The 23313-nt window shown below is 36.4% G+C and overlaps 1 protein-coding gene across 3 annotated transcripts in view; it reads left to right on the forward strand.

Moving 5' to 3' along the window:
- The window catches only part of glra2 (glycine receptor, alpha 2), a 38693-nt gene extending 19695 nt beyond the window's left edge, over positions 1-18998 (forward strand). For 2 of the 3 annotated variants that reach the window (XM_006637907.3, XM_006637906.3), the window contains exons 5-9: positions 5735-5817; positions 8213-8350; positions 8493-8707; positions 13932-14081; positions 17370-18998. In XM_006637907.3, the coding sequence (XP_006637970.1) occupies positions 5735-5817; positions 8213-8350; positions 8493-8707; positions 13932-14081; positions 17370-17648 (865 nt within the window). In that variant the 3' untranslated portion in view covers positions 17649-18998. The other variant, XM_015361760.2, reaches the window with a different exon arrangement.
- Positions 18999-23313: the final 4315 nt, after the last annotated feature.

The following is a 23313-nucleotide window of genomic DNA, read 5'->3' on the forward strand; positions in this document are numbered from 1 at the left end:
CTCCATCCATTTTCTAACTCCTTCTTAAAATTCAGGGTCCTGGAGGAGCTAGAGTCCATCCCAGTAAGAGATGGGTGTAAGAGAGGATACACTCTGGATGCTAGTCAATCATAGGGCAGACACGCAGAAACAGACATGCACACCTAGGGTCAATTTTCATAGAAGTATTTACTTATCAGTATGTTTGTGGATTGAGGGAGGAAGCCAGAGAACCCTGAGGAAACCATGGGACCACAGATAATAGCCCAGGGATTGAACCCCAGCACTGCTAACAACTGTACCAATGTGCCACCCTTTTCTTCACATTCATTAACATAATGATGGCGAGACTGGAAACTGGCCAACATATTTAGAGCAATTTCTGTAAACTGTGGTTTTACAACACACAGTAGTTGGAGCCTGGCCAAGTTCCATATCTGTTTACATGCTATGTCTTGCAAAAAATTTCAAGACCCTTGCACAGTTTTCACAATTTTTTGCTTTAAGGCTTTCAAATTTAAAGTAGCCATTGATATTTATCATATACACAACCCACATGCGACATTAAAAGTAGAAAACTAAAAAATAGTAAACAAATAAATAGTATGAAAGAAAAGTAAAAAAGTAAAAGTTACATTAGCATTCAAATCCTTCAATGTGGCAATAATTCAAATAATTCAGGTGCACAACATTACCTTAACAAGTCATACAACTGTGTGGCTTCTGTATGCAATAATAGTGATTCACATGATTTCAGAATAAATACACAGGTCTTTTTAAGTCCCCTTAGTCAGGTCATAAATTTCTAGCAAATATTCAATCATGAAGACCAAGGAGCTTTCAGAAAAACCCAGGGGTAAAGTTGTATAAAGGCACTGACCAGGAGAAGGGTATAAAAGACCTTTAATATCTCCTTGAGCATTTGAAGTCCATCAGTAAGAAGTGGAAGACGTGCTGACACTGTCTAGATCAGGCTGTTCCTCCAGCCTGAGCAGCCAGACAAGAAGGAAACTGCTTGGGAAAACCACCACGAGAACAACGACTTTGAAAGAATCCCAGAGTTCAGCCACTTAGATGAGAGAAAATATTCAGAGGAGAACAATCTGCCAGTCACTCCAGAAAGGAGGCAGTATGGCAGAGTGGAAAACCAATCTCACACCCTCCATGGAGTTTGCAACAAAGAATTTAAGTGATATTGCAAATATTTAACACAACAGTTTGTGGTCAGAGAGGTCTAAATTGGATGCAAATGCAAAATGTTGCATCTGTCACAAACCAAACATAGTTCATCACTCAGTCAACACCATCCCTACTGTCAACCACAGTGGTTAGCATTATGTTATAGTTTTGCTTCTCATCATCAGGAACTGGGAAGGTGGGAAGATCATCATGTGTAATGTAATCAAAATAATCTTACTCTTACTGTGTGGTAGAACCATGTGAAATGTACCAGAAGTAAATTGCTAATAAAGGTCTATTCAAAAAGTTTGCTTGTGCCCTTCAAATCATTCTGGAAGAACAATGGTTTAGAGCATAGTCAGAAGGCAAGAAGAGATGAAAAACCATCTATGAGTAAAACCAAGAAAGCTTGCCTTAATATATGTTAACTCTTTTCAGTGAAGACTGAAGAGTGTCTGAAAAGCTGGCTGTGTGGTCTGAATTAAATATCTACACCTTTTATTTGGTTCTATCCCTGGCAATTCTGTGACTCACAGGTCTCCAAGCTGAGTTGTTCCTTAGGACTGCTGTTACATTAGAAAGTGTTATTTCTTTGACAAGGGAAACAGTGGCTTATTTTTTATTTTCCCTTCTTACAACTGGATCTGTTGCCTAACTAATCTTAGAACAAGGTTCCTTTGGCCTTTTTTTAGTATTTTATTGTTTTAAAAAGAGGTTAAAAAGATCACTTTTATTTCTGGGTATATGGAGAAAATTCTTGAGAGTGCTTCTTATGGCAATTGTTCAACAGTATGAGGAGAGTTAATTTTATATTTGCCATGTGTTTCTGTTCTAATGTGCAGTACCTTGCTTAGTTTAAAATAAAATATTAAAGCTGCAGTTAGAGGGATATCTAAAAACACAAAGCAGCTTTTCCACCACTGCACAGAGCATCCCTAGAGGCACAAAAAATGTAACAAAGTTATTGATTTCTATACTTCTTTGCTGCATTATTAATAACCTGCTGAATCAAAAAGAACTGCATTCCTGCAAAGCATGGACCCCAATGTGTACAAGTTTCAGTTAATTTGTAATGCAGAAAAACAGTGTTTAGATTAGCAGACATGTGCTAAAGCAACCACTTTACTGTACCCTCCAAAGTATATAGTACCTTCAGTTTTATGATAGGATTTTTAGTGTTTCAAAAGAAGCACTCCCTCATCAAAGACTTCCCTTCTCAAGAGCTCAGCCTTGAAAGGATTATTGCAATCTGAACAGAACCACTTCTGCACCTGAGCAGCAGTCTTGTTTTTAGTCAAGGACTAAGTCAGTCTGGAGCATTTGTATGGAAAGAATGAAAAGGCTGCTCTGGTAACAACAATAAAACTGTCTCCCAGTCTAATAGATTCAATCACTTCTGGGATGAAGAGGTCTGCATTGTAAAACTAGTGAGGAACAAAAATTGTGGGCAACACTGGGCAATTTCCCAGAAAGAATGTCACTATCTGTAGGAGATATGGCTGCAATATTTTTATACTGTTTACCTGTCAGCTTATGCCAACGAGGGCTATTCCCATGAAATCAAGGCTTCGCAAGAACCGTGGTATGAAGACAAATTACTTTGGCTTAAATACAGTGGCTGTGTTTTTTTTTTAATCTTCTGTTTTGTTGCTTTTCAAGATTCTTTTTTAATAGCATTCGATACTAGTGAATGCACGCTGACATATCAGATGATTAAATCTGAATATCAGATTTTGTGTGCTGGATAAAATATTTCAAATATTTCTTGTTTTACATATGTAATTAATTGTTTGCATTGATCTGTTCAAATCAAATTTCTGTCCGTTAATTCTCTGTTGTGATTAAGAATGGGAAAAAATGCTTAGCTCCCATTAATTTAATGGAACCGGTTGGTTAAATGGAACCAAATCCGCTGATCTACTGTACATCACATACAGGTTAGTACATAAGAAAGAGGCCAGGAGAATGAATCCCAACCAAGATAACAAGTCTTTGGTGACTGTTTTTACAGTACCTTCAATTTGTTTGTTCTCTGTTCCCTCTGTGACCAGTGAGTTAGGAGGTAGAATTAATTCCAAATACTGTTTTATTTTTGGAAACAGGTGAAATTAGAAGCTCTACTAGTGGCTATACAACTGATTTTCTAATCAGGGATGAATATGCTTCCCTTTATTAATTAGATACATCAACGGTACAGTAAAATTCAGCCAGCATAATCGTTAACAGTCTAAATCAAGAAATCAAGCATAAAAAGTTTTGTTCAATTCATTGGTTATTTCAGCTTCTTATGGAATGCATATTTTTTAAATGCCATTAAAATAAAGACTTGTTCTAAACTAACTAAAAAAGCTCTGTATAATTAGTTATTTTATAAACAGGGAATCAATTCAGTGACATTGCAAGCATGGGACGATATTGATTTTGTTGGTTGCTACAGTATATGACTGAATTAATCAATATATAATTGCATATGAGAAGAATAAAAGGTATAAACATGACATCTGAAACCAGGTTGTTAGATATTATTTCGGTGTTCATTTTTTCATTATAGAGTATGTTGAAATCCTTTCAAACATACTAGTCTTTCAAAAGATTCATGTTCTGCAGCTAAATTAAGTATTGATTATGTGTTTTTTTCAACTAATTCATATTACTGTTTTGTACTGGAGTGGGGTAATTGTAGTTGTGGATTTCTGATGGGTGGATATAGGGAATCAGTTCTCATCAATAATCACCGGTTAGGTAAATGTGTGAAGACTGGAATTCTGCAGACCAGATTGCCAGCTATGTGTCCAATCGTCCAAGCCACAATGGCTGGATTTGTATTACTGGAGGATGTGTGCAATTATCACTTGTATTTATTAGACTTGTTGTGCTTGAAGTGGAGACAGTATTAGAACAAATTGAAAAACACATCTTTCAAACATTTGTCTCTATGCTAACAATGAGATCCTTATTTCACTTGTTGTTTGGCACATGCATCAATTTTTCTTGGCTAGTAAATCATATGTTTGTTTTGGTGTAGTCTTTTAAATTGTCAGGAGTCCTGCAAGCAAATAAGAGGATAGTTCTGGTTAAACAGCAGCATTGTGTAGGTATTTGTCTATGATTTATATTAGCATATTGCACACAATTCCCCATCTTCATAAATGCTTGTGACTTGTATTTTAAAGAGTTCTTGAATGTTAACTTTGCCTTTTTTTTTGTGAAATAAAGCAACAGTACTTGGTCCTACATGATCACTCTTATTTATATTAAAGGCTATCCACTGATAATCTACAATATATTTTCAGTGTGATTTTTTTTCATTCTTTATTTAGAAAAAAGAGGAATGAGGAAACTGGAATGAACAACTATGCTAGTTTCAGAGATAGTGGCTACTTTCCATCTGTGAAAATAACCTGCCCCAAGGAAAACCTTGAATTGGGAGCTTTGCCTTACATGGTTGTGAACTCTAATGGGGAATATGCTGTGTGTAACAAGATTCACTCATATTTGTTTCATTATCCCTGAAAATGTTACGTATACAGTATATAACTGACACAAATTCTGAAGATTAGTGATCCTACTGTAAATCAGATGTCAGTGGTACTGCACTTCACTGTGATGACTATTCACTTACTACTTGTTGTCTCTTGTCCCTGTGCTTTCTTAAACAAACGGGTTATACCTCTGTTAGGTGTCACTGTTGGAGTTACTGTATGTTTACAGTCAATGACATTTCTGAATTTCATCATTTGAGTTCAGAGCTGTTGCAGTACATTGATGTGACCAGAATTCTATCCTTCTATTTTTCTGAAAGTAATTATTGTTTTTTTTTCTTCAGCAGACACTTTTGTATCCAGCAGATTACATATGTGTTCATGTATTTTATACAACTGAACACTTTACTGCTACCATCTGAGTAAAGTTCAAGGGTATAACTGGAGAGCCCCACCTTTCAGTTACATATTCAGAACTTGAACCCTAGGGACACTGTTGCGCCGACAAAAACTAAATCCAGTCAGTTTTTGTTTTAGATTTCCACAGACTGTATATTGAATTCAAAGCAATAATGAGTGGTATCTGTAGCTCAGGTGGGTAGTTGCGTCAGCATGCATAGGCTGCAAAGGAACAAGTAACAGGTTTATTCCTTGCTGAAAAGAGAAGAAAGAAAACACAATGTTTTGGCCTTGGAGCCTTCTTCAGGCGTGAGCAGACGTTGTGTTTTCTTTCTTCTTTTCAGCGTGGAATAAACCTATTACTTGTTCCATTAATGGTATCTTCCCTGTAAAATGCCTTGGGCATTTAAATAAAAAATGTGTTTCTAAAAAACACTCTAAGATGTAGTAGTTAATAATGTTTTGACTGAATTGAATATACTGTAGGGATCAGCAGGTTTTACATGCTAGCTGAGTTTTTGATTATCATGTACAGAAATGTGTTTCCATTGTGGATCTTTTTGTTATGTAAAATAATGTGTGTGATAATGATGTGTTAACAGTTCCATTCTTGTTTAAGGATGTTCAATGCTCTGATTAACTACAATTCTCTATATAGTTTGTTAACACAGTATTTATGATTTGACTTTTTTAAGGTTGACTCTTATCCTGTCTTGTCCAATGGACTTGAAAAACTTCCCGATGGATGTCCAGACCTGTGCAATGCAACTAGAGAGCTGTAACTATTACCATTTTTTTTGCTTTTTGTTATAGTCAGAAAAATGTAAAAGAAGGGCCAAGACAGTTGAAATTTAAACTTTTGTTTTAGTAGTTCTGTTATTTTGAATACAGCACTTCATATCATCTTTGTGTATTCCATCATTGTCTCATGAAGACTGTAAACTGCTCAATGGGAAATGAAATGTGATAGACAGACACATACAGACAGACACATACTAGTATTAATCATTATTGATTAATAATATAAAATAATGCATTAAATCAAAGACAACCATAATCGTATTAACAGTATGTAGAAGTAATTGACAAGCAAAAAGATGGACATTTAATGAGCAGTAAAATACAGAACTGCTTTTGCTTTATTTTTAAGACTGTTTTTTCTCTTGAATGTTCCATCTGCAACCGAATATTAGTCTGGGAGATCATACTGTCATTGCTAATTATGAGGTTCCAGTCTCTTCCTATCATTCATCTTAGAAAATATACAATACACTTAACAATGTCAGAGGGAATTTCTTACTATTTATATGGTTACAATAGATGTTAAGGGACCCAAATCTGTCATTTATTTTCACTTGTCCCACTTACAAAATTGCCACACTTAACAGTTGTCAACAATCAGCCTTTAATCATGAGTAGGAGAACATTTGTGTTAAATGAGAACATTTTGTTGATGTGTGAAAGCAGTAAAAGCAGAATTCATCATCTACTGACAAGTGTCTTCTCAAAGATTTATTGGTTGTTTAAAGAAACACTAGGTCTGTAAAATTACTGTAGGCCAAAGTGTTCTTAACTCAATCTCAAAGTGAACACAGCAGAAATATTATCTTCTCAAGCAGATTAAGCCTGGACTCCAGCAGTGGCTAATTTAGTTCCTGATCATTACAAAGGTCAATAAAAGCTGCTGTGTTTTCTCTGCATCAAGATAAGATATTCAGTGATCAACAGTAGTCAGCTGTGGTATCCTGCTCTTTAACAATCACTCACCTTTGTTTCTTAAAAAAAAACATTGTAATATCCACTCACCGCTCAGAATCATTATATATGAATTAGCTCGAGACATGATTATGTTTATATTAGTAGCAAATTGTTTTAAAATTGTTTTTCTTTATTTTTTTATTGTTTTTTTGCTTCCTTTAAGATTTTATTTTAACTGCCCTCTTGCAATTGTTTTCAGTTTTGGAATAAGGGTGCTGGAATGCAGATTAGTGTGAATTTAAATAAAATGTGGGATCCAGAATCTAATCCACTGACACTGACACAGACACTGAAATAAAAGGTCAAACTGTAGAGCTATTCAGCTATTCAGAAATGTCAAAGCTCTGAAAAAAACATAAGAAATAAGTCAATTTATGAAGAAGAAAAACGTACATTTTGCTGATTCAGATTTCAAATACAAGATATGAATATTTGAAGGGTGTTAATAATTCTGCATGACTTTTTAATCTTTTAGTAATGTGGTGCGCCTTACATTAGAGTTTGATGTACTGTAACTCTATTTCTAGCATAATACACCAAAGAAGGCTACACGTTTTTGCCAATGATGCATAAATACATTAGGAACATTAGTTTTTTTAATCTGTACTTATTTCTCTGACTCTTGTCACTTAGTATCCATATCTTTAAAGACCCCGGACACTTGTCTCCATCTTCTGAAAATCTTTTAATGATAATAAAATATTTGAGCACTCTACAGTAGATGTCAAGCAAATAAGCAGAGCTGTGGAATTCTGCTCAATCCTGTTTGTGCACAGACTCATGTTTACAAAGAAGATACCAAACTTTAGGGCCAGTGACAGTGGCAGCCGATTCACATTCTGTGGAGAGGTACTCAGTACCCAGTTACTAAACTAAGCCCTCCAGCCCCGGGGTACCAGACACACAAGGAGTGACAGAAAACACCCACTACAGAATGTCACAGAAATAGTACCTCACCATATGAGACCCATGTGAAACCATGTGATGGCTTCACTATTTCATCATCTGTGGATGTTTTAGTCCTCCTGAAAGGCACATTCATGTTTACCAGTTTCCATGAGGGCAGCTGGCTCCCATTAAGGCCTGTGTGACAGCTGGACCTTGCTGTGATTTTCTGGGCTAGTCATGGGGCGATCACTAACAATGGAGATCTTTGTGACTGAAGCAGGGCTTCTAATCGCAGACTATTCAATTGCAGCAAATGTAGGTTGCCGGTACTAATTACACACTTATGTCTTAAACAATGACTTTTTAATGTATTTTACAGGGGCGACGTCATATCTTCATTTCTAACACTGATGATTTCCACTGGTTTCGTTGTGCTCTGTCATGGTCTCATTTTTACTGGATTTATTGGATTTCAAAAATGCAGAATAAAAAAAAAGAAGAGTTCTGCCCTTTTTTATTTCTTGCAGTCGGCTACACAATGAATGATTTGATCTTCGAGTGGCTGAATGAAGGTCCTGTGCAGGTGGCAGATGGGTTAACCCTGCCTCAGTTCATTCTGAAGGACGAAAAGGAGCTTGGGTACTGCACAAAGCATTACAATACAGGTACAGGACACTCGTCAGTTTTTCCCCTCATGTGAAAAAATCATATTGGCAGGTTGGAAAAAAAGGCTGCTTGCACGAAACTGCGACACTGTTTTAACCCCCTGTTGTACATGTACAGTATATATATTGTTTTTTATTTCAGGAAAGTTTACTTGCATTGAAGTCAAGTTTCACCTCGAGCGACAGATGGGTTACTATTTGATCCAAATGTACATTCCCAGCCTGCTGATCGTCATTCTGTCCTGGGTGTCTTTCTGGATCAACATGGATGCAGCACCAGCTAGAGTGGCTCTGGGCATCACCACTGTACTCACCATGACCACGCAGAGCTCAGGCTCCAGAGCATCGCTTCCAAAGGTAGAAGTGGCTGCGGCTGGGTTCATTTGTTAAAGGAAGCAATTTCACATGACCAGGGGCACTCCTGTGACAGCTGCATGGACTCCCTCCTTCTCATTTATTGTTTTTCTAAGGTCTAGTTCTGGTCTGATATGTCAAAAAAAAAAAATACAAAGGCAAGCGTCCGATTAGGAAGGACCTTTTTCACTGCACTAAGTGCTTAAGGGATGCATGGAATGAAGGCAATATTTTACTGTATATCTTCAGCTTCTGAATGGCAGGAAAAAAATAGATTTTTTTCAGTTAAATCAGATTTTATAATATAGAGAGCTTTAATGACTTTAATTTGACCTTTTATACACTGGGTAAACAGTCAAAAATTCAACCGCAGTCAGAAACCATGAAATTAGTCTTTAAAATTTAGCTGCGATAAACATTCACCTCTGATTTTTACTGTTTTTGTCAATACTGCCTAATTCAAAGTGCAGATAAATGCATTCTGAGAATGGGGGTTGCCATGGCAAAAGACACCTTACAGCGTGACGTCTTTGCTGAGGGTTTTCATTAAAGTAGCTTCCAGCAGCAGGCTGCTCTGGCAGCAGTCTCCTTAGGGACTGCGAATGTGACAGCCTGGGTCCACAGCCTTTTGTTCTGCACGGCTTGTCGTGTCTGATGTGCAGATGATATTATCTTGTGAAACTCGGAATGGATTCATTCAGAGTCATGGCCTTGTGTTTTTTTCTCCCCCGTATAAAACTTATTAAAAACAACACAAAACAACTCAAAACTACAAAGTGATTTACTGAAAGATCCAAGGGAATAAATAATTTTTCATATACCTGTTGCATGAGGTGTACTGTTGTCCATACTGTTTGTTTGAATGCATTCAACTGGTCTAATAGTCTAACTTTCAGCTCACACAATTCACTGCATCACCCTGTTATAACATGGGACAGACTATTAATTTTAACGCTATGAATTTTAATTTTTTTTCAGTAGTGATCTAGTGAATCTTGATTATTTACCCTTAGTAACATGGAGTGCAAATGTAGCAGATGACCTACAGTAGGCTTATCCCTGTCTGTCTTTCATCTTAGACTTTGCTTATATTGGACCTATTACCCCTTGCAAAATCCTTAATATGTGTTATAATGATCTCTGTAAGGTCCAAAATGATATATGCAAGAAATTTAATTTATCTAGACGCTATGTCACCTTCTCCAAAATGTCTAGTATGTTTGCATTTCTTGAAGCACAACAGCAGGCAGACTCTCAGCTTGATTTTCACTTTTGTTTTTCATTTAATCTCTTGCCTGTGGTAATGCTTTTTTGTAATCAGTGCACCTTACTATAATTAGAGTAAGAGAGGGATGTTAAACCATTCAGCTGAAAGGTTGTTTTTTTGTTTGTTTAAACACATGCTTCAGGCCATACAATAATTTGCAGTATGAATATGTTTTGTTGCCCATTGAGTTTCAGATTATTCAAAGTTTTTATTTCATATATTTAAATACCCCTGTTCAATTCATGAGTACCTGTGGGGGAATGAGGTTCTGACACCTGGAAGTTCAGAGGCTTTCAGCTCATACTCTATAAATCTCCTTACTGTTTGCTCCTGTAATGAGACGAATTACTGCTCCAATAGTGCTCAAATAGCAAACAGCACCACTGAATTAAACTGTAATAGTATCATAAATTATTTAATTGCAACATGTATTTATAAGGCTAATGTGACATAACTGACCCATGAAACATACAAGCACTTTGTGGAAAACCTCAGTAACTTTGAATCATTCTTGGGCACTTGATCAATGGGCCAATATGTTTTCTTCAAATGAGATGCTACAAAACAGAAACTGTTTACAAGGATGATTATTTTAATTATCCGAGGAAATGTTCCAGCTTTTTCCCACTTGAGTTTTGGGGGATTTAAACATCTTTAAGTTAAATAATAATCAACTTTTTAGCTTTAAAATTCACATCACTCACACCACAAACATCAATAATTCATTTAAATAAAGATGTTTTGCATTATATTTACTGTAAGAATCTAAAAACCGAATACAATTTTGCTTTTCCATTCTATTGGGGATATATTTTCCTATTCTACTTAATGCCCAGTGGATATAAAATCAAAGACACTGTACAAAGTTAAAGAAATAATATTTGTGTGACTTTATTTGATACCCAGGGAGCTATAAAGATGCAGTTTGATTTTGAGCTTTTATTTACTCATTCAATTCACTTACGTTATTATCATCAAAGAACGTTGATTAAAACCGTTAAAGCACTTCAAATGAACCCTAATTCGAAGTGACTGTTTCTGCATTTACACCTCAATCTCATTAACGAGAAAAAGAAGCTTTTATTTCAACTGTGCTGTGGGAGGGATGCTGCTTTTATTGCAAGCTCAATTTTATTTTTTCATGTAATATTTTCAAATAATTTGGTGCTTGTGCTTTAATGTAGTAAGATGTTATTATTCTCTCACAGACACTTTCAAACTTTCAAAGAGATTGTGTTCAAAGTTTATTTAGATTAGATGGTAATAAGCTCCGTAGTCATGTTAAATTGCTTGTAAGGGATTCATAAACCTCTTTAATTACTGGCATAAATTACTGACTACATTCTTTGTAAACAACACATCTTTTCTAAAATAATTATGTCACATTGATGCCTCAGTCTTCGCTTGCATTCAAGAAGTGGTAATTTGGTAAAGTGCTCTTCAGTCTTTCTAATAAGAATTATCCCACAGAAAGAAAATTCAAATGTGGGACAGAAAGAAGAACTTTACTTTTAATATTATCTGCGTCTTGAAATTAAGTCGTAGAGATTATTTTCTCCGAGCGGTAATTAAAAAAAATACATAAAATCAGATTTTAATTTAGGAGAGATTGTTACTTTACTAATTATGAAAACACAATGAATAAAAGCAAAAACCGATAATGCTTTCAACATCAACATTCTGATCCACAGCAAGACATGTACAGTACATATTGTATGTACAGTATGCTCGGACACATTCCTCACCCGTGAGATGTGATGATCATTTTGCAGAAGGTCCTAATTAAAATTCCACCATAGTGTTCACAGGGTTGCTAAGGATCACGAGGAGAGAGATTCTCATGCTTGCAAGGAATTGCAAACCCTCCAGAGATAGAAACATTTTAAGATTTTGTCAAGGTTTAATATATTTCAATTCAGGCAAAGAGAGTTAAATCTGAGTCAACGTGAGTGAAGTGGTTAATTTAGGATATGTGTAAAAACCCCAACGAGCAATACACTTGAGGTAAATGGAATGAGGCTGGAAGGGAAGATTTGGACTTGTGGACAGGGCACCTGGAACCCCTCTATGACAAGAGCCAGAGGGCTACTGCATCGGCAGCAGTATTAGCACTTGAGCTGAAACTCTGGGAAGACAAATAGGCCATGCCATACAGTATCTGTTCCTTCGGGAGCAGGAGATTGGTGGGCTCTGGGCTTTTTCCCTCTCTAACATATTTCCTTTTTACACTGGGTAATATGTCTATTCTTCATGTACTGCACGTACAGCATAAAAACTGGAATTAAATTGTTTTCGTGTGTTGACTCTCTTCCAATGTGGTTAACCAGTTCCTCTTAGCACTACAACCCTTGCAATGTACAGGGAGAATCACTTCACTGAGGGAGAGAGGAGCTGTAGACAGCCTACCTGTCAGAGCCGTTTGTCATTGAAATACTGCAAGCTCCACAGCGCCTCACAAGGACAGAGTGGCCAACATGTTGACCACCACAACCCTCACCGACAGCACTGCAAGCTTGAAAGTGACAGGAGTCTCTGCTGAGTGCCAAACCCATGTCAACTCAATCCTCCCCAGGCCTGCCAGTGCTTGGCCACTCTACCAGGGAATCCCGGTCAGAGTCAGCTCGTGATAAACAGGAGAGAGATATGCCAGACTTCACCATCAAACAGCACAATCTTGATTATGTAGCCCGTGTGGACCACAGGGTTCAACACAAAATCCAAACAAGCATATAGTGGTGGAGCCACTCAGAAGTGCTTGCATACAGTAATATTAGGAAGACAATATTGTGACTGGTAGTATGGAGCATTTACAGGAAGGCCTTATTTCATCTATCCTGAATGACGCTAATTCTATATCATCTGACTTAACAATTATTAAGTTGTCCTAGATTAGTGCTAATCAGGATCTGTGAAGCCAGTGCTGAAATGAATTCAGATGCTGTTTATTTCAATTAATATATTTTTAAGAAAGTGTAAAAAATATTACCAGACAAACACTAGCTCATTTAAGATATTAGCTGAAGTTAAAAAGCTTTTTTATTGCAAACTTAGTCTATCTGTCTGGCCATCTACTGTAGATATGCAAGACACAGAGAAACAGCAGATAACAGGATACCACCTAGAATTAATTTCTGACTAGGGACATGAAGAAAGTTTATTAAAGAAAGGTTATGTACTGGCTCCTATCAGTCCCTGATGGATGGAAGATCCAAGCTTATGTTTTGCAATAGATATCATCTCATGTATTACAATATGTGATTGTGGACTTTTTTTCTTCCTCTTCTCGAACTGGAAATAAGTAGAGAGAGACTGAATTATTTAAATACAGACTTCATTCTCTATCAATCCAACTTGACATACTTCTTCAGAGAATGTCTGATTCAATGCTGTGTCATGTGCCCTTAGGGAAAGTGTGTCCGCTGAGATGTGCCAATTTAGCAAATCTGTATTCTGTCTTAGTTACTGAGGAGAAAACCCCTGGGTAGCAGCCATGATCTGTACTACAGAGAAAACTCTTCAGCAATATGTAAATTAAAAAGAGTGCCCAAACCCCCAAAGATGTGATATTAGATATTGAACTGACATGGGAAATCAATTCCTTACATTAACTTCAAAATATTTTAATGGTAAAACAGTGATCTATACTTAAGAACAATGAAAAGTAAATTTAATAACCATAATTAGAGGAATCTAGTGTATGTGGTGGAGCTGGTGAGCTTGTAGGTAGCACTCTTCCCACTTGACTAAACTGTCCATTTCTTAGTATAAGAAACCTGTACTACTATGAAAACATTATGGTGGTTCAACCTTGATGTTTGAATTTGGAATTTATTTTGATAAGCCCAGACATGTAACCCTTCTATCCATGAGATTGGGAACTGTAGTGAAGCATTAAGCATTAAGTAATATTTCTATTAATCCCTACTCCTGGAAAAGGTTATCATTCTGTTTTCTGCTCAGGTTTCCTACGTGAAGGCCATCGACATTTGGATGGCCGTGTGCCTGCTGTTTGTGTTTGCTGCCTTGCTGGAATATGCTGGAGTCAACTTTGTCTCAAGGCAACAGAAAGAGTTCCTCCGTCTCAGAAGAAGACAGAGAAGACAGAACAAGGTGATTGTGCAAAGCGTGAGCTGTTGGGGCAGCTCATACTTTGGAAAATGGTTTTGCTGTCTGGACAAAAATGTGTTTTTTAATCATTTTCATGTCCATTCCTTTTGTGTGTTGATAGTAAATGAAAGACAACACTGATGAACATTAGTGGTAAAGTTAGATATTACAAGTTTATGTTAACATTTAAACCAAACTTAATTCAACTGAATTTTTCTCTAGAACAGTCACTGATGAAGTTTCTTTCACTAGGCAAAATGTATTATTTTTTATAAATCCAGTACTTACTGTTGCTCTTCAGAAACTGTTTTGTAGTGACGTTTTCCTGATATCTAATTTACAATTAAGCCCTCTTTGTTTAAATCACACCTAGTTTCCTCTGAACTAAAGCAATAAAATTAATTAATAAAGCAAAACAGCATAATGTATTGAAAATGACATTGGGGAATTGAAGATACATAATTTAAATTGAAAAATCAAAAGGTATAAACACTCACACCATTTTCACGTTTTGATGACAAACATACTATACAGTAAAATACATGACCAAATCAGAGTTTGATCACTCCTTATAAGAGGTTAATAACTACTGTACACTGCAAATATTTTAAGAGCTATGAAGCAGACAGATTTACATTTATTTTTAAAATTATGTGTTTATTGCCAAGGCTATAATAGAGCAGTTGCGATTTTCTAACTCATTGTAAACCTTAATATTTTTGTCTTGTATAAAGAGTAGAGGGACAAAACACTGGAAACATGCAAGTGTCCTGCTCTGACACGTTTAAAAAAAAACAACAACAAAATTACAGCTAAGCCATCTCTTTTCCATAAATTCCACCTTCCATTACTCTTTTACTGTATCCTTATATTATTATTTTGCATGTTCTCTCTCTTTCACTCTAACTAGCTCATTTTTTTTTGTTTAATCAATTTGCTGTTCTCAATCTCTCGGCTGCTGTCTGGTCTGCAATTCTGGGGACAGGAATTGGTTGTTGGCAATGAGAGCATTCAATCTGTACGCCGCACGAATGGTTTGCAGAGCAAAGAGCCGTCGACCTGTGGAGCTTTGAATCAAATCTGCAATGCAAGCTCAAGGGTAAAAGCACTGAAACACACGGCACACCGCATGATGCCATGTAGCCCAAGCTTGCTGGCTATGGCATTGGTCTGATCCGTGTCATGTCTTGTGGATGAGTGTCGCACAGCAACTGCTATCCCTTAGAGTTTATCATTTTCGTGTCCTTTTTTACATTCATCGTTTATTTACCCTGTTTTATTCCCACGTGCTCTGTCAATGCACCCTGGCACCAGGAAGTCTTTCCTTTTCCTATGAAATGTCCAAGCAGCCTCAGCACGCAGTTCTGGGCACAGTTACAATGAAGTGCATGCTGAAACAAACACTGTGAATTAATTTATTTCACAAAACATTGGGGGGGCGGAGGGGAGGTTGGCAGTTTTAGCTTTCCAAAACCAGTTCGATTCAAACGGAAGACCCGCAGAAATTATATTCCAATATATTTGAAGGATTGTAAAACTCTTTCACAGTGTCGACAACTATAAACAGGAAGAACAGTTTTCTGTGCCTACAGTATACAACATGAGCAATGAAGAATTGTAATTGCATTACACACTCTTATGAAGACCCTGTAACCTTTCCTTTTTCTCTTCCTAGATTATCTAAAGCACAACAGGTCATGTCAGGGCATTGGCAGAGTCTGTTCACTGAGGCTTCAGTGAAGGGATGAACAGATGTACTGTATGGCTAATGTTAACTCAGATCAAGCCGCTCAAAACGAGGGCTCTGAAGCTCATCAGGTAGAGACGTCTCATTCAGGGACAGGCGTCCAGGCACCAGGAGACCAAGTGATGAGAAAATTTTAACATCACTTAAAAACACTCCTTGAAAAGATGCTGAACTCGTTTACACTTAAATGCTATCTTTTTTTTTCCCGATCTCCACTGAGTGTTCCGCCACTGGTTAAATTTGAATGCCGCAGTCTCTTACTTTAATATTTCTAACCAATATGCTTTATTTATTGCCATTTTTTCCCTGAAAAACTAGTCATTTCTAACCAATATGTTGTATATATTGCCATTTTTTTATTTCCCCCCCAAAACCCGCAAAAGGCTTGGAAGCATCGATTATGATGCATTTTCAATGCCCCTGAGTTCTGAAAATCAGATACTTTACTATACAGCAGCTTGAATTCCCCTTTCAGAAAATATCCAAGTCTAATGCCTGCATTGGGCCAGCCTTCCTTTAGGAGGACATTGAAGGACATCTTTAAGAGATGGGGATGGGAGGGTAATTAGGATTTAATGACTCGAAAGTTAATTTGTGCAGTTTTCACTGTCTTTGAAGCAACACATAGTGGCATTGTGGCGCACTCACCATTATCACTCTATTATACTACTGCCCTAAATATTAAACTGCATATAATGCAAAATAAAAAAGGCGGGCTTGTTCCAAGTGCTCAGAGTACACAGTGTTGTATAGTTTGCATCCTAAGACATATTCTAATCGCAGCAATAGTGAAAGCACTGTGCTTTGGTACCTACAGCATAGGAAATCCGTAAAAGGCGTTTTTGGTTAGATTAACAAAGTCATGTTAAGCTCAGCAGTGCTTAAATAAGAAAATCCCACTACAACTAATCCACTAGCATTATGAATATGGTACATTATATGGGGAAATGTCAGGTCGCGAGATTAAACATTGTTCCATTAAATTCTAAGAGCTTTTTCTGCAGTGGGTCCTGCGCAAACTGGCTTGCGACTTCCAGGTTACCAGTCCCCAGCCTTTTTTGAAGAGTGTTAGCCCCTTTTCAATTTCCAGACATTTAGCAGACCACCACACACTAAGATCTGTTAGTAACACTCTATTATATATGGAATTTAACATGGTATCAAAGGAATAATCTGTAAACATTTGTCATGTAGCCAGATTAGCATAGGAAATTTGTATTCATTATCTCAGAAAATATATATGCGAAGCTCAGCCATGCCTGTACAGATGTATATTAAGTACCTTCATGAGAGGCCCAGTCATGCTTCGAAGACTACCAAGATGGGATGTCAGGTTGCTGGGATGACAGGTTCCAACTTGAATTTGATTCCAAATTACGTTATTGTTTTCCGCAGAGTCCATGTAGTAGCTTCACTAGACCACCAGGAGTCCTCAGATTTTGGTTGGGTAAAGCTGCCCTAGAAAACACAAACGAAAGATTGCAGTACACTAACTGTACAGCTGCTGAGCTCATGCTTGTTTTTCTTTATGGTTGTATTGCTAGGACGACGACGTGGTGCGTGAGAGCCGTTTCAACTTCTCCGGTTATGGTATGGGTCATTGTCTGCAGGTGAAAGACGGCACCGCGGTAAAAGCACCACCAGCTAACCCTACTCCTCTTCCACCCAAGGATACAGAAACAATTAAAAAGAAGTTTGTCGACAGAGCTAAAAGGATCGACACTATATCTAGGGCTGCCTTTCCTTTAGCATTCTTAATTTTTAATATATTTTACTGGATTACATATAAAATAATAAGACATGAGGATATCCACAAAGAGTAGCTGGCTTTTCTGGGTGGAGCTCTTGAACTTTCATTGCCAAAAAACAAAACAAAACAAAACAAACAAACATTTCATAAATAAGTGAACAATTTCAGAGATCGTATTGCTTCTCGAATGGTCTCCACCTCCTGGAAGACAAGTTCAGCCTCGATGGAAAGCGTCAGTAAACATTGACTGGGACAGTGCAATATGTTTTGCCAAACATTCTCGATGGAAAATGAGTTCTTCCAAAATCTAAACACAGACTCAGACGAAAGTACACAGCTCAGTTAAAAGGGAACAAAAAAGATTAACTCAGAACCTAATTCTATTTTTGTTGTTATTGAATGCTGCAAAATTGTTTTGGTGACACAACATGTTAAACTGTTTTTAGTGATCTAAAGTAAAACATAGTCAAGAATGGACCAAATTTTACCAGATATTACTGCCTTTCTCTTTGTACTACATACTCACTGAGTTACATTCCATTGATGTGTAAGTAGTAAAGGCTAAACAGGGAGTACTTTTTGTGTATTGAATCAATTTAATAATAATGAAGAAAAATAAATTTATACAGTTATATGGTATTTCAGGGGAGCTTATGTTTTAGACTGTTTTTGAAGTTTTGAAGGAAGTTTTGTTAAGATGAAACCTTACATTCTTTAACCAGTACTTACTCTACCCTTGTTATAGCTAAAGTCTGAAATTAGAATACTACCTAAAGGTTTTTGATGATGTGTAATGTAGCTTGTGAATACACAAAATTGCCTAATTTTGGATTTTAGCTGTAACTTTTTTTTCAAAACTACTCGTGTTATTCATAACTTCTGTTATGAATCAGTGCGCTTGCTTTTTCTATATATTTTTTTGCTTTCTTTACAATGCATCTAAAGGTGCCAAACAATGAAAAACCTTCTGTGCATTTTTGCACCACTGTATTAAAATGTCTTTAGGTGGTGCAGTTCAAACTAGCATTGGATTAGCATTCCAGCTACATAGTTTTTTATTGGTGTAGTTGCAATTAATAGCTTTTGTAGGTAGATTTGGTGTAACAATGTTTACAAACTCCAGATTTATAACTCCTTCAGTAACTAACATTTTAAAGAAGACATCAATCTATTTAAAATTTGATCATGTTTTGTGATTGCATATTACGTCAATCCCTTCAGTGCCAACAGTATGTGTTTAACTTGGTTGTATTTCATACAGTATTTCTTACTGAAGAATTTCACACAGAAACAAGAAAGGGAACAATAACATGTAAATGGGACCTGAAAGACATCACAGTGTTACACAGTTTTATTCTCTAAAGCATTTATTTTGAACAGCTCTTCTTTGTTATACTTCAATAAAGCTAAATGTGCAACATGATTTTTGACTGTTTCACTTATTTCCTTTAATATTGTAACTTGTAATCCTACTAGAGATTTGCTCTGAAGTATGTGTAAATGACAGCATACCGTGGCTGGGCCATTCCAGTAGTGATAACAATCATGGTATTATTAACTGCATTTATCTCTTAGTATAGTTTGGAAAATGTCATCATACCAAAAGCTGACTGATATAACTGCACATGCCCGTGAAGAGAGGATAATTGTAGGACAGTTTCACTGAGCTTAGTTTAGGGTACAGATTTCTAAGGACTTCAGCCATGTTGAGTGAAAGTGTGGAGCGGTCCTCAGTAAATTGATGTGTGCATGGCTATTGAGAGCCCATATAGAGTGTTTCACACTTACAGTAATATGAGAAAATTAGAAACCCTGCAGAACCTCAGCATTACTAGCCTGAATAAATCATTCTCTATCACATCTGTTTCCCTATTGAGGTCAGGTCCAAAGAGAGAGAGTTCAATTTAACTTTATTGACGGAAAAACAAAAAACAAGATGTAAAATTGTAAACTTTTATTTACCTTTCCACTCTCCTCACCCCAGGTCAAGTCCAAAGAAGAAGTTGTTTTCTTAGAAAACCCAGAATGAAAGACCTGGGTCACCACTTTACTTGTTAAGTTGTGGTTTTGTTAATGGTTACCATTTGACTCTACATATATTCTACTCGATGTAAGTTTTTTTAGGTTTTAGACATTTTGTTGCTATACTGCAAATACTAATGTGAAAGCTTATTCCACTCAATATTTAGTAACAATCATGATTTTAATGTAATATAGGCTGGTGATTACATTTTCTAGATTGTGTCTACTTCAGATGAGGACTGTGCAGCAACATGAATTCCAAGTACTCTTACTGCTGATGGTCTGAAGATCTTTCTCTTCTTTCCCGCTGGGTACAATCAAGCTCTTGTTTACCATCCAAAATGAAGTTTTTTTCCTTTGGGGGGGGTTCTATAATGCTCATGATATTAGCTTTGTCACCTATTCCACTTAAATGCAACTGCTTAGGGACCAACTACTTTGAAGTGCCTGATCCTCTTACCAGTGCAATACATCACATTGATTTGTGATCTCTCTGGGTCACTTACACCAACAAAGATGTGAGCTGACATTACGTTTATCCTAATGCAAGATAATGCAATTCGTGCCAGACCCCAAGGTATCAAAACTAGGAGGCTTTACCTGTTCAGACAAGCCTTGAATGAGAAATGCCAGGATGGGTTTAAGGACAGTGGAGGAGAATTCAGTTAGACATACTAAGAGCCAAATGAAATGGAACCTTTCTTAGCACCTGGGCAGGTATGTTACATTATTCACAATGCGGTAACTGTACCTACAAGGTTAAAAGGATACATTAGCTAATAATTATCACGACTGCATTAATAAGGAATTAATAATTATTTTTAATAATAATTTTTTCTACTGCTACAGTACATATACCTAGGGAGGTGCAGGATAACAACATTTGGGACAGAATTCCAATGGGCCATGTAATCTGAAATAGGTGCTCATTCCTGGTCACAACTGACAAGATCTTATCCTGGATACAGTGTAAGGCAAGATAACACCACAGATGGGATGCCAATTCAACAATAGAACTGAATATTTATAATTTACAGGTGAAAAAGTACTAATAACTGAAGTTTCTAAATGCCATGTCATACTTCTTTTGTTGAAAATGATCTCTCAGTGTTCTATTGTTAAGTGTAGGGTGCCAACCCCTTTATTAAGGTAACAAAATCAGACATCTTCTCAGAACCTGTTCTCCCACCTTCATAGGTTTCCAAAAATCCTCGAGAAATGTCACTGTTTTTTTTCTTGAGATAATTGCTTACCTTGGTGCTATATACAGTAAGATCAACTTCATTATCATTTATTGATAACACACCAATTCACTATGTAGAGGTATCTGTAAATCTTTCCAGAGCTTTTACAGATATCTTCCATTACATTTCACATATCTTAAAATGGCTTTAAGATACAAAATCACTTTTCTCTTTTAGTTATCTAACATTAATTTACAGATACCTGTACATCTGTTTAAAACATCAGTAATTTTTATAGATGATAACCAAGCAGGCCAAAGTACATTTAAGAAGTATTCATTTAAAGGTCTCTCTGATGTGTTGTTCATCAGAAATTATCTGTTATCTATTTGACTCCTGTTTCAGTGACTTTGTGCAGATCTGATTCACTTAGAGACCTCTCCTCCTTTTATTTTAAAACATTAAATTAAAAGATAAAGTTACTTCACTTGTTTGGAAAGATAGGACCCTTTAATAAATTTCTTATTTTGTCCTTTTCTCACTTAGATCTTACTATCAACAGAGATTTTCTTCTATTTTTATGCTATGTTTACATATAACAGAAATCAAAAAGATTTAATAATACCATAAAATATAAAAGCTTGATCTCTGTGGTCACAGATAAAAAAGCGCATGTAAACAACCTAAGCTTAAATGTTATAAACTATGAACTTGTCTATAATTGTCATGCTGGCAATTTAGATTTGCGAGATAATAAGTAACTACTTAAAGTTTCAAACTGTAAAATCACTGCACATTTTGTCATCCATTTTTTAATGTGCTGTATATGTAGAGGAGAAGGTATACATTGACTTTAATTTTAATACTGTAGAAAAGGACATACAGTAAAATGAAACAAACCAAACTTTAATCATAGTTTAAAAAATGTTCAAACGTAATAATAAATTGCCTTAGTGAATTGTTATTTGGCCAAGCAAACATGAAATGCTTAAGCTCATTTTAAATTCACCCAGTCTGTTCAGCTCCCAATCATGAGACAAGCTGCATCACTTTTAGTAATGAATGTGACATAGTAGAGTGTTTCCATGGCAACAGCCATAGCAGGAGTAAGGCAAGACATTTAATCAAAGGTTTAGCTCTTGAGAAACCAAGATTCGTGAACTGGTCAAACAATACATTTTAGCTAAATTCTTTTTTCTGTACCATATGTTATTGAAGGCCTTCATTTGGTTATTGTCCATCTTATTGTGCATCTCAATACAGAAGAATTATTGTACACTATTTAAATAACATTCAAAATCCAAGTGATTTGGGGTTTTCATATGTACTGTATGCGGGTGGGCCAAGTGTATTAATCCCTTGACCTTTGTAGCACCTTCTTTTTAAGGAATGCTTTCAAAATGTTAAAAAATTTACATGCTGTTGCTGCTGAATGTAATTATAAAGGCTTAGCCTCACAAATACCCTGAAGCTCAAAAGTAATAATCACTTCAGTTCAGACAAAAAAGGTGCAGAATTCCTCTGAATTAGTTTTAATTTGATTAATTTAGAGTCTTAATTTACTACTGGGAGCAAATATGTTCACACTTGTTGCCATCGGAATTGTTCGGTGCAATGTACTAGCTTTTAGAATGTGGCTATTCCCATTTTGTTTTTTGTTTTTATTCCGAATGGGTTGGGTATTCTGAAAACCGTTACATGCATAATTGCATTTCAGTATGTGATGTGACGTATCACAACTCAAATATTGTAGCTATATATATGATATTAACCATTTTATAAACAAGCTCAAACATCTGTTTAGATTATTATGAAATAAGTCAATATTCATTTTCATGTATGATGTGAATCTGAACAAATAAGGTACTGTGTATTATGGAATACTAAGGAAGTTTTTTTTTTTAATTTGCAGTACCTTCCAAACATATTAACCCCACTGCAATGCTTCTAGATGTTCTTGTGGAGCGTTGTGACACAACAAGTCGATTACGAGGACTAAGGACTTTTTTAACCAACCAGGGATAAAGTGGTAGAGAAGCAAGTTCAGGTAAATGTTACTTATCCCTCCAGGTAGGGTGAACTCCATCAGTAAGAAGTCGATTGTGGATCATACCTCTAGACATTACACCCCTCCAGATGGTTAGTGAAGCCACTGTTCAGCCAACAGCCAACAGTAACTCAGAGAATTCTACAATGTTCTGGGTCAAGATGGGAGTCACTACAGAAAAGTGGATTGTGTGGGTGAGTGGCGAGAAAGAAGATATTAACCTTTAGTACCTATATGAGACTGACTTCAGAATGCAGGAGAAGGTTATATGGAATGCAAAGTTCACCCACCTCAGCTGTCAAGCATCATGTTATGGTCCTGCCTCTTCTCAGAAGGGAATGGGAAGACTTTTAGGATTGAGAGAGAAATGGATGGTGTAATGTAAAGCAGAATCCTAAAGGAAAACCTGCTTGGGTCATCTAAGAAACGAAAACGGTCAAAAAGGCTCATTACAATATGATGCTTACCTGAACCATGAAGCCAAA

The sequence above is a fragment of the Lepisosteus oculatus genome, chromosome 13 (assembly GCF_040954835.1).
Source record: "Lepisosteus oculatus isolate fLepOcu1 chromosome 13, fLepOcu1.hap2, whole genome shotgun sequence".
Classification (NCBI taxonomy): domain Eukaryota; kingdom Metazoa; phylum Chordata; class Actinopteri; order Semionotiformes; family Lepisosteidae; genus Lepisosteus; species Lepisosteus oculatus.